The 10,957-nt window shown below is 40.4% G+C and overlaps 1 protein-coding gene across 1 annotated transcript; it reads right to left on the reverse strand.

Moving 5' to 3' along the window:
• Window positions 1-1,342: 1,342 nt before the first annotated feature.
• On the reverse strand, window positions 1,343-4,457 carry hoxb4a (homeobox B4a). The gene is made up of 2 exons (XM_036590177.1): window positions 4,031-4,457; window positions 1,343-3,088 (listed from the first exon to the last, which is right to left on the reverse strand). The coding sequence occupies exons 1-2, from the start codon at window positions 4,452-4,454 to the stop codon at window positions 2,775-2,777; spliced, it is 738 nt and encodes a 245-aa protein (XP_036446070.1). The 5' UTR covers window positions 4,455-4,457; the 3' UTR covers window positions 1,343-2,774.
• Between the last annotated feature and the right edge of the window lie 6,500 nt (window positions 4,458-10,957).

Here is a 10,957-nt window from a genome sequence, read left to right on the forward strand (position 1 = left end):
CAAATAATGGCGATGAACTTTTGAAACCCTTAAAAGAAATCTGTTCGGCTCCATTCAGACCTCCGTGGCAGAAGTCTCTTTTTACCCTTAAAAATATGGCAGGGCTTTGAGTAAGAATAGAATTCCAAGGTGCACATTGTAGCAGATGCCACACGCAAATTCATTTATTTCTAAGCAGGCTTTTCTTTCAGGAACAGACGCTAGAAGCACATGCTACCAGCTCTAACAAAGGTCATTTAGACATGAAGTGTTGCTTTCTAAAGTGTAATTCCCAGTGCTTGATATGTATTTAAATCTGTAGTATATATTACATCTAGAAACATTTTATTTTGTTTATATATACTTTCAGGCTGTCCTCAAAAGTAACAAGACATTCCCAACAAAATGCCATTTATTTAATTTTATTTATTTATTTGCGCATATAAATAGACTGTACAGTGTGAGCTTATTAAATGTTTGTTTGTGGGATGCTTTCATTGGCTACATACATTTTTGCAGCTTGAAGTCTGTGACGTTTCTAATTTCAAGAGAACATTTCATAAATAAAGAGGAGAAAACAGACAAATGGCTCAGGCTGGATATGCGGCGAAAAGACCCTCTGATATCAACGAGCAAGTAATAGAAAATTTTCTAGGTGCCACGGAATGCTAGCAGACCAATTTAAGGCCATACTATTGTTTAAAGTTCAACACCGGCAAACGGAATGTTATTTTCTCCGGCTCTATATTTTCGATACCTGCTCCAGGAAAAGAAAATGAAAATTAATACAAGGGCTGCGCCATCCAAAAGAAGCCATTTGTCTTCTTGATTATCTATTTGGTTGTCAGCGTTTGAGCTATGGCACTGGCCCGCTCCTTTGTAATATAAAAAACACACAGCTCGCGCTGGCAAATACACTCGAAACTGTTGTGCAAAAATTACACTCATTAAAGCATTAAAAACCTACGAGCCGAGAAACCCTTTTCTGCCTTATTTTCGAAAAGGGATGCGCATTTTCAGGGGCCTTCTTAGCCTCGACGAGCAGCGGATTTGTGCACCGTTAAATTAAGGAGAGAGGAGACTGAACCGAGGGGTTTTGTGATTTAGAACAAGATTACAAGGCGTAATGTACCAGGATTACTCGCGGCCTGGCGATATAAATCACGTAGGAGATATGCAGTGATATTCAAGACAGGCCAGCTCCAAACGACTAACGAAAACCCGCTATAGCAGGTCCAAATTCAATTAAACATGTTTGCTTTAGCATGTATCACTTTATATTACAATTCAGGACAATCTCAGCGTCGAGGAGGTAAACCTGGCTTCAAACTCCACAAGAGGACAGGACACAAGAAGAAAGACAGATATTTTTGTGATTTATTAAATTTCTATAGCTATTTACAAATAACAAAGGTAGACAGTGGAAGGCATAAGCAGAAAGGGGGCGACATACAAATATGAACGAGGGAAAATACATTATCACTGGAAGAACTGATCTTTGGAATGTAAAATGATTTTTTATACAAGATAAAATACTAAAACATGGCACAGGTAAGAAAATGAGCAAAAGATAGAATAAAGAAACAGAAAGAAAGAAAGAAAGAAAGAAAGAAAGGCATGGCATGTGCATATGTTTATTTGACGTGAAATGCAAACAAAAACGTAGAGACGAAATAACAAGGAAAATGAAAAAAAATAAAGTGTATTCAATCATGCAACATACGCACTTTTTTCTCTATACAACCCTGGCCACACATAGATTTAAATTACATTTCAACGTACAAACAAATGCAGATATTTTTGCAGATATTTGCATTTCAATCAAATGAATTAAAAAACTTGTCACTTCATAAAACTAGATAACAAAAAACATCAACAAAAAAATTGCAACTGAGGTAATTCAAATAGTATTTAGCAGTGCTCTCTTTAAAATGCTTTGCATTGTACCGGTTTTGGTTATGGATATGCCCAGCTTCATTCAACTGTTATGACTTTCCATTGAATCTGAATAACGTCTAAATCAGTCGTTTTACTACAGAACGTCTGATTTTTCTATTCTCAGTCTGAAATGCGTTAAACAATTGAACAGAAAAAAACGTGGCGAGTTCCCGTATTTCTGAACGACAACTGGACTTCACACAATCTTTATCAGTCCCATTGGCAAATCAAAACATTAAATGTGAGATTAACGTTAGAGGAGGACAAAAATATGCAATAAGAAACTTCATATGATGAGAACAATGTCCAGCTAGTTTTCTAGGCTATAAGCCAGCAAAGAAGAGGGAGTTAGAAAATGCCTCTTGACAAAACAAGGCGACTCATTTATTAAGCACAACGCTAGACGTCGAGGTAATGGGCAGGCCTACGGTTCATCCTTTGTACCACAGAGTAAACATGACAAATGGGGCTGAGTTTGGCATGATTAAAGATGAAACACGGATCCATCTTCACCAAATCTGAAAACTATCTGCTGCCTTCTGTTGTTGTGGAGGGGGCGAGGGAGCAGGAGAAGGAGAGGGGCGCGGGACAAAAATGGGAACTGGACTGGGAGGGAGCCCATCTGTGGAAGTGTTTTGAGTTCGAGTCTTCGCCCCATTTGTGTTTAAAAGACATTTTCTTTGCTCTTTTTTGCACCTTCGCGTCACCCCACCTCGCGTTACATCCCTGTCGTTTAGGAGCGTTGAGAGGGAGATAGTATGAGACAATGTGACTAAAATCCTCACGCCTCACTCCTGAAACTGAGGTTTTCTCTTTTTTAAAAAAAATGTGCGTGTTTTTTAAGGAGTGCAGGAAAGCTATAGGCTCGGTGGAGGTCCGCCAGCTCGGTTTTGACTGCCCAACGGGCCGCCGCTTGAATTCGAGTTGGCAGAGTGGCTGGAGCGTATCTTCGTGTTGGGCAGTTTGTGGTCTTTCTTCCACTTCATACGCCGGTTCTGGAACCAGATCTTTATCTGTCGCTCGGAAAGGCAAAGGGTGTGGGCGATCTCCACCCTGCGCCTGCGAGTAAGATAGCGGTTGTAGTGAAACTCTTTCTCCAGCTCGAGAACTTGCTGGCGTGTGTAAGCTGTGCGCGAGCGCTTGGGCTCTCCCCCCGAATAGTTCGGGCTCACTGTGGGAGAAATAGAGCGACACGTTACCAAAAGTCTCACAGTAACTCACTGAAGATGTAAACATGCATAAGCAAACACATTCAGGATTTACTAGAATGTACTAACATCACATACATGCAGAGTATGCTACATGTACCTTTGGAACTTCAATATATGGTATATCTAAATATACGCACACAGATATATATAACTTCAAAAAGGCCAAGCAGGATCTGTGCAGTAAGCTACTGGACAATGAGTGACACCACGGAATGGCTGGTACAATAAAAAGCTGCAGGCATTATCATTTAAAAACACAAAGCTATTTTACGTGTACAAAATTAAATAAAAGTCCACATTAACCACATTTACCATATCGGAACAGTTTAAGGTAGTTGGCAATTAAAGTGTCATGTTTATAGCAATGACTTTACAAAAGGCTAATTTTCCTTCATTTCAACGCACCTCACGAAAGCTTTCAAGAGAAAAAAAACTTGCTAATTATTGCCGAATAATAGTAGGCTATAGGCCCTTAACAGACTTCTGTTTGCTTTCCCATTAGTATTTTATTATTATCTTCATAAATGTGAATATTTTATCTGTCATAAAACTTTTCGGAGAACAGTAGTGAAGTGACAGAGGAAAGTATATGTTTATACATCCAACCACTTAAAATCAAATTACCAAAACATAAAACGTAACTTATGGGTTACTAGAGTACTCATAAAACCTTCCCGGGAAGAAATTAGAACGAGGAGGTCGCATAGACTTCAAAGGTGCTTGGAGAAGAAGTGCAATAAAAATTTATGGAGGGTGTAATTATATTGCCCTGCAAACAGCCGATCGTAAATCTCGACCAAGGGCTACTTCACGAGGGGAGCAATAGATTTAGTACCCGGCGTTCGGCTCTAAAGCTCTAGCGCACGGCGACGCACAAGTAATGGAAGTTTAGCTGCACTTACCGATGTTTACGTGGACTTTTTTCATCCAGGGGTAAACCACGGGGTCCTTGCGCGAAGTGGCCGAAGGAGTGCTTTGGCTGATGGGAGTCTGACCGCAAGCAGGCGGAGGGCTCGGAGTGACCGAGTCGCAGTGATGGCTTGGTTCTGGCAGAGGGGTCGAGAGTGCAGCTGGGCTTAGTACATGACCCCGAGGAGACATCACCACGGCGGGCTGCCCTGGACCCTGGCACGACGAGTAGGCTGGGTCGGCGCAGCCCGACCGCTGGTGGTAGATCGACTCATGCTGGAACGATGGCTCTTGCCTCTGGGCGCTATAGTAGTCCGGAGAGTGACTGGGTAGGTAGTCGCTCTGGGAGTATTCCTCGCAGGGTGGAAACTTGGGGTCCACATAGTTCGAGTTGATCAAATAGGAACTCATGGCCATTAATTTCTTTGAATTGCACACAAAATATACTAAAATTTATATCTATCCCTTTACTCGTTTTCCTGTTTCGTAGAACCCTCCTACTTTCTGTCAAGTGAACAAAGTTAAGAGTCCATGTGACAGCGGCAGCCAATGGCGTGGATCCTCGCGATTCCCGGATAAGGAAATGCGAATGTGCAGTTTAGATTGCGCTCAGCATCAACGCATAGTTCAGAAAAGCCAAATGTTTTGTTATTTTTTATTTCTTGGCATGGACTTAATAAGCTGGTGAGATAACCACAATAATAACAAAGCGAAAGCTGACCGGCCGAAAAAGCTCTCCAGACTTTTGTGAACGCGAGGACCTCCGAGCCTAAGCGACACCCCCCCTCCCTCCATCCCTCCCTGTCCCCCTCAGCTCCTCAGTGCAATAAGAACATTTACTCTCCCCTCTAAAGCATAGTTCAAATGTTTTGAACTTGAATGCTCCTCATTATTTTGGCCAGTCCTCGTGAAAAGCGGTACCAGGGGAAAGTGATGCAAGGGGCTAGCTCCGGCCAAGCTCTTATGCGCTCGCTAATAACGGGGAAAGAATGGAGGTGGCGTGATCTGCGTGTCAGAGATGAATCTGGGCTTGTTTAGGATCGATAGAAAATTCATCAACTAATTCAGGTTACAAAGCCTCCTAAATCAAAAGCGAGACCTTTTGCATTTAAGCGCAGTCTGCAGTCACTCTCCTCCAAACGGCGCGTTTATCCTGCTCTCCCATTTACACACCACGCATAATAATTGAAATGCACATTACCATTAACATTGCTTGTGCATTGCCTTTGTCTTTTTTCTTCTTCTTCCTCTTCTTCTTCCACTGATACAAGTACTCTGAAGTCAAGTTCACTTGCATTTTGCTCCAGATTTAAGGCTGACAATAAAATTCTTTTGTGCTTCCAATGAGTCAGTCACATGGTAGTCAAAATATGGGTGACATCACAAGGTGTTTCACAGTAACCATAATAATAAGGTCGCATTTACGATGAGTAAGCACCTAACGCCACTAAAAAAGTAGAACTGTTACATTTATGGACAGACATGACTTTAATGAGAAAATCAGACCGAAAAATATACACTGCACCTTCGTCTTCCGTTGCTGTTGAAGTGTGGTCTATATATCAACTACATACTCCCCTAGATACGAATTTGTGACTGTGAGTTCTTTCACACAAATCCGGATCTACAGGGTATATATAGATGACAGTTATCCTCTTGACAGCTATTGATGGAGTTGCTCACCTTGACAGCTCCTCCTCCATGTCAAGGTGCAAACACCTGGAGCAGTCTGCCTCCAAGTGTATCAGCAATCTGTCTAGCAACGTAATGGATCGCTCCTTCGCTCGCAAACATAGCTAATGGTGACAATTCTCGATAGTTTCTTACGACGTTTTCCATTGGATAGGACAGTCAAAGAAAATAATTGTTCCAAAATATCCGATGCATCAGATGAAGCAATTTCAACAACATTTAGACGAAAGTAATATAAGCCAACATAATTTCCTCATGAAAAAAAAACTCTTTTCTATTCGAACCAAATTTTTTGTGCGAACAAAAGAGCAAGAAATAACAAGCTTAGGCCGATCAACAGATACCTTACTGGGGAATCCTAACACACCGAGCACGAGCGGGCTAGACGTCGTGTGTGAGGAGCAAGTGTGAGATTTGTGAAAAAGGGTCAAAGAAAGCAGCAACTGAAAATAAAACATGTGGGTTTTATGGCAGGTTAGCCCTGTTTACACACTACAAACAGCAGTCAAACGGGGGATGTTTCCGCAGATGAGGGGTATAAAACAATAAAATATGCACAGAAGAAAGCGCCACGTTCACACTAAACTGGAAAAAACAAGCAAACATGTTATGACTTCTTTAAGAAGTTTTCTCCTCGCACCAAACACTTCGTCCCTCATTTCGTTTTAAAACGCCTTGAATTTAAGGACTCTCAACTCAGTGCGTGGGTTCCTTTTCCCTTTTCCAAGAAGATAAAGCAAAATGAAGGGATGAAAAAGGTAAGACTGTTCTAAGATCACGATTTCACAAAACAGTGAGAGGCAGGGCAAGGTGCATATTTAAGAAAAAAGGGTAAAATCCTAAAATCGTTAAACACGAAAAAGTAATGGCAGAAACTATTATTAACTATTGTCACGAAAATAGCCAGTAAGCTCTAACAGTGAATGTATTATACAGTAAAGTGAAATTCGACACAAAAAAGATAAGCAGCCTTTTTTTGTGGTTTCACAGGTCAAGTAAAAAAATGAAACGTCATATTTAAATAACAAAATAAACTAAACCTATGAGCGGAACTGTGTACATATGTTATCAGATCCTGACAGACTATTATCTGATTCTCTGTAAGTCGTGCCAGTATATTTCAAACCAATATGTCTTTGTACAAATTATAATCATTTTGTTGCCACTACAATATAGCCGAGTTCTACTAAAAGAGTTTAAAAAGACAAGTAGATTTTTTATCATTATTTTCATAGAAATATTTCTCATATTATGCATCGATATTACAAAACGCGACTGTTTGGAAACAGTAGCTTATCCTTCTCAAAACTCAACAGACTTAATTTCTGTCAGAAATCAGCATCAAATCGACAAGTTATATTTGATTCATATTCTTATCAAATTGAAGCACTTCATAGCGGCTGTTTTTTGTGTAATATTATTTATGCCCAAATTGCTATATTTTCGTTTATAGTAAAAGTTCATTTCAGGATTACTAAAAGTATGCTGACACCTTTGTGGTGACAATAGCCTGCGCTCGAGAGCCTTTGTTCTGAGTTATTGAGCTTCCTTTGTTGACGGTTTGATGAAAAAAAGAAAAAAAATTCAAGATAAAAAAAAGAAGAACATAGCTAAATTTTGTGAAAATCTTTCGTTACTTCACATAATTAAAGCAAATAACACAAAGTCGAATTGTTTTGTGAGGAATCAAACCAATAGTAAAAGCAAATGTAATGTAACCGGAGAAATCTGCAGCACCCCTAGCGTTTGGTAATCACTGATTTGCCTTTTCTTTTTTTAAGGTGGGCCTCTTTTCCTTTTTTCATCTTTCTTTTTCTCCTCATCTGAATCTTTTCTAATTCACGTTAATTGCCATTCTGTAAAGTTATCCTCCACTCAGTGGGCTCAACAGTCACGGCCAATTTGTAAACAACAAACCAGAAAAAAAAAACTTTAATAAGAGTTGACTTGTGGTAAAACAGTGCACTTAACAGCTACAGTATATTGTAATCCACGCTGTAACAATCGAATGTTATAGCAAAAAAGGAGAAAGTTCATCCTCGCTGTCCACTCTAACCCTTTCACCCCCTGAAGTCCCCGACCTCGCCTTCACCCCCGTGAGCCATCTCCCTGTGAAAGGCATAGGGACCTCGAGCCATCTGCCTCATTATGGGGTTAATGTGTGCACCCACAGGCATTCAAAGCTCAGGCTCGGTGACTATGGCCAAGGTAAATATTCACCATATAAAAAAAACCACACGTGCAACAGTGCGACTTCGTGGGACTCAAAATCAAACTCATAACTCCGTTATGAAAGGAGGGGGGCACGCACACTCACCACAGTGCGCAAAAGGCACGTGGTCCGCCCAGGCAAAGCACCTGCAGAAGGGAGCGCGGCGATATGTAAATGAATGGCCAATTTCTTTACTTACTTTTCGCCTCCACGCGTTGCACCTCGTTTCCGCGAATTTTCTCCCCACAAGTCCTCTCGCTCGCCCTTCTCCGTGTACCGGACGCAAACGGGACCGGACACTGCCGCTACTCCGAAGCCTTTCTTTCTGTTACGAACGTACCGCGAGCCCCTCCGCCTAACCCCCCCTTTTCCTCCTTTCTCTAACGCCACAGGTTTAGCCCGTGACCTCGCCGTGATACCTTTGTATGTGCAACTCCCTCTCATTTCCGCGGTCCTTCGAGCTTCTCCCCAGCTGCTCTCGGCGACAATGGCCAGGCAGACATTAAAGCGATCCAAGACCATCTTCCAAAACAACACAAGACCTGAAGCATCGCGAGCAAAAGGAATTATGAAATAAAACATCGAGCTAGCAACTTCGAGAGCCGAAACGGGTGCTCGATCCATTCCCCAGTGTCTCTTTAACCCCTCTTGTAGGCGACAAGAAGGGGGTTTCCCTGCACAACGCAGGCTGCTGCCTCCTAAAACAGCTAAAAATAAAATGCACGTTAGCCTTGCGCCGTTGTGAACACTACAATACCATTGGACGCTTTCAGGCATTTTGTTGTGGACTCTCAAGTTTTCGTATTAATCTCGCACTTTGGCAGTCTTTGTTAAACAGTGAGGCGTGTCACAAGTCCCAGTACATTTTAATATTTGTTAGACGCGCTGACCTGCGGTTCACCCCTTCTGCGGGTCTCTCCCACTCGCAAGTTCTATAGTAATGCATGCACAGTTTGCGCGCTCATATTGAATTGTGCCCAGGTCATTACTTTGAAGAAAAATGGCTTGGGCTAGGGAGGGGGGTCATTCTAAAAGCCTTTTGAAACCCACAAATCAGTCTAACCACAGAGCATGTTTTCCACTTATTTTCTTCTTGCGCTCATAAAAATAAGAGAACATCTCAAACTTTACATACTGTACTTTGCATATACTCAGTTTTATAATATGGAAACACCTAAAGCCTTTTTTTGCTTTGCTTTATAATGAGGTAAGCTTTTCCAATCATCTTGACAACACAAAATGCAAACCATTGCTATACATATATATATATATATATATATATATATATATATATATATATATATATATATATATATATATATATACAAGATTGGAAGACACTGTGAGTTGCCAATTTAGTACATTTAGAACATAAATCAAACATTTCACATTTACACATGAAAAAAGCGGCGTGAAAAAGAAATTTAGTAAATTCTAGTCTTTTCAGGGTGTTTACAAAACAACCAGTTTCAGTCACAGTGCAAAGATCACACGTCAACATTTCATCCGTAAGATCATAACACTCTACAGAAAACTAGAAAAGACTAAAATTCACCCTCAATTCTTTTGAAACGATGTGTGGATTCTAAAAAAAATTATAATGCACGGCATATCCCTGCCAGGCAACGGCACATGTTACGGTGGAATGGAAATTAATTCGATGAACTCTGCGTGAACTCCAACGGGGACCTGTTTTCTAATACAATTATTCACCACTCATGCACTTTGTTTTTCTAAGTACCAATCCGCTTAGAATTATATCATCCTGAGCTACCACCATTTGTTCGAATATTTATTCTTGTAACGTAATTATTTATATACTGAATTATCAATTTTCCTCGTTCAAATCTCATTCTAAACGTCGCTCATATGAAATGTATTACACAGCAAAGAAAGCAGCCTTCACACGCGCGTGCAGGTTGCAGATTATTCATTTGAGTGTTTATGTTTTGGTCAAATTGCCAGGTTTGTACTGGAGGTTATTCCTCGCTCAGGTGCAGATGAACAAATAACACCGCCTTTGTCTATCTTGAAGTAACAAGTGCGGAGATTTTGTTAAAATTTGTAGGGTTTCACATCCAGTTGAATCAGATTATTGCTAATGCTGTTGTTTCCGTAACAAGGGGAAGTGGGCGTCTTACTCAAGTTTTCTTGTTTATCTCAGTTGTAGGTGGAGACAACGCCTTGTCGACGTTTTAAGCAAGTAAACAAAATTCCCCAGGTGGTCTTCCTCTTGTGGTCACTCTGCATATTTAATTGTTTGGGTCAGTTTTTCTTTAAATTCGTTCACAAAAACTTCTTTAATTATACTACTCAATAAATTTCTCTAGCACAGCAGTACACACTGAGAAAAAAAATGACATCTAAAATTATTTTTAACCTGTTTAACCGGCTGAAAAAATGACTCACTGTCCGTCTGACTCCGCTCATTGGAAATGTTGCCAATTTATATTTATTGTAGCAAAAGGAGAAGAAGTTTAACTGATGTGCTGATACCATCAAAAAAAGAAAAAAAGAAAAGAAAAAGCAACCACCACATTCATACCTCCATATCCACAACCACTCAAGCTTACTATTACAGCCACTCCTGCTGCCAATATGCAAAAGGTGATAATAATAATAATAATAATAATAATAATAATAATAATAATGATAATAATAATAACACCAACTACTCGTGTGTAATCATTTTCAAGATAATGTCAGAGATACCACTTCTTTTTTACTATAAAACGTTAAGGCCTTTTTATTATTTCAGCCACACATTTTTTGTAGTTTGAGAGAAATCTACATTGCAAGTGAGCGAGCATCCATTAAACAGAACCTTTTTTTCTGCTATCTTTTCAACGGATTCTTCTTTCTTTCTCCCTTTCTCACTCTTTCGTGGGGGTTTGCTTTGTCACACAACGAAGGTTGGCCCCTGAACGGACCCGGCTCCTAATATCATTTCTCTCATCTTTGCGCATGAGACGATCTGTAGCCCCTCACTCCCCCCGTTTCCCTCCCTCCTTTTCCT

This window comes from Colossoma macropomum, unplaced genomic scaffold (assembly GCF_904425465.1).
Source record: "Colossoma macropomum unplaced genomic scaffold, Colossoma_macropomum, whole genome shotgun sequence".
NCBI lineage: Eukaryota > Metazoa > Chordata > Actinopteri > Characiformes > Serrasalmidae > Colossoma > Colossoma macropomum.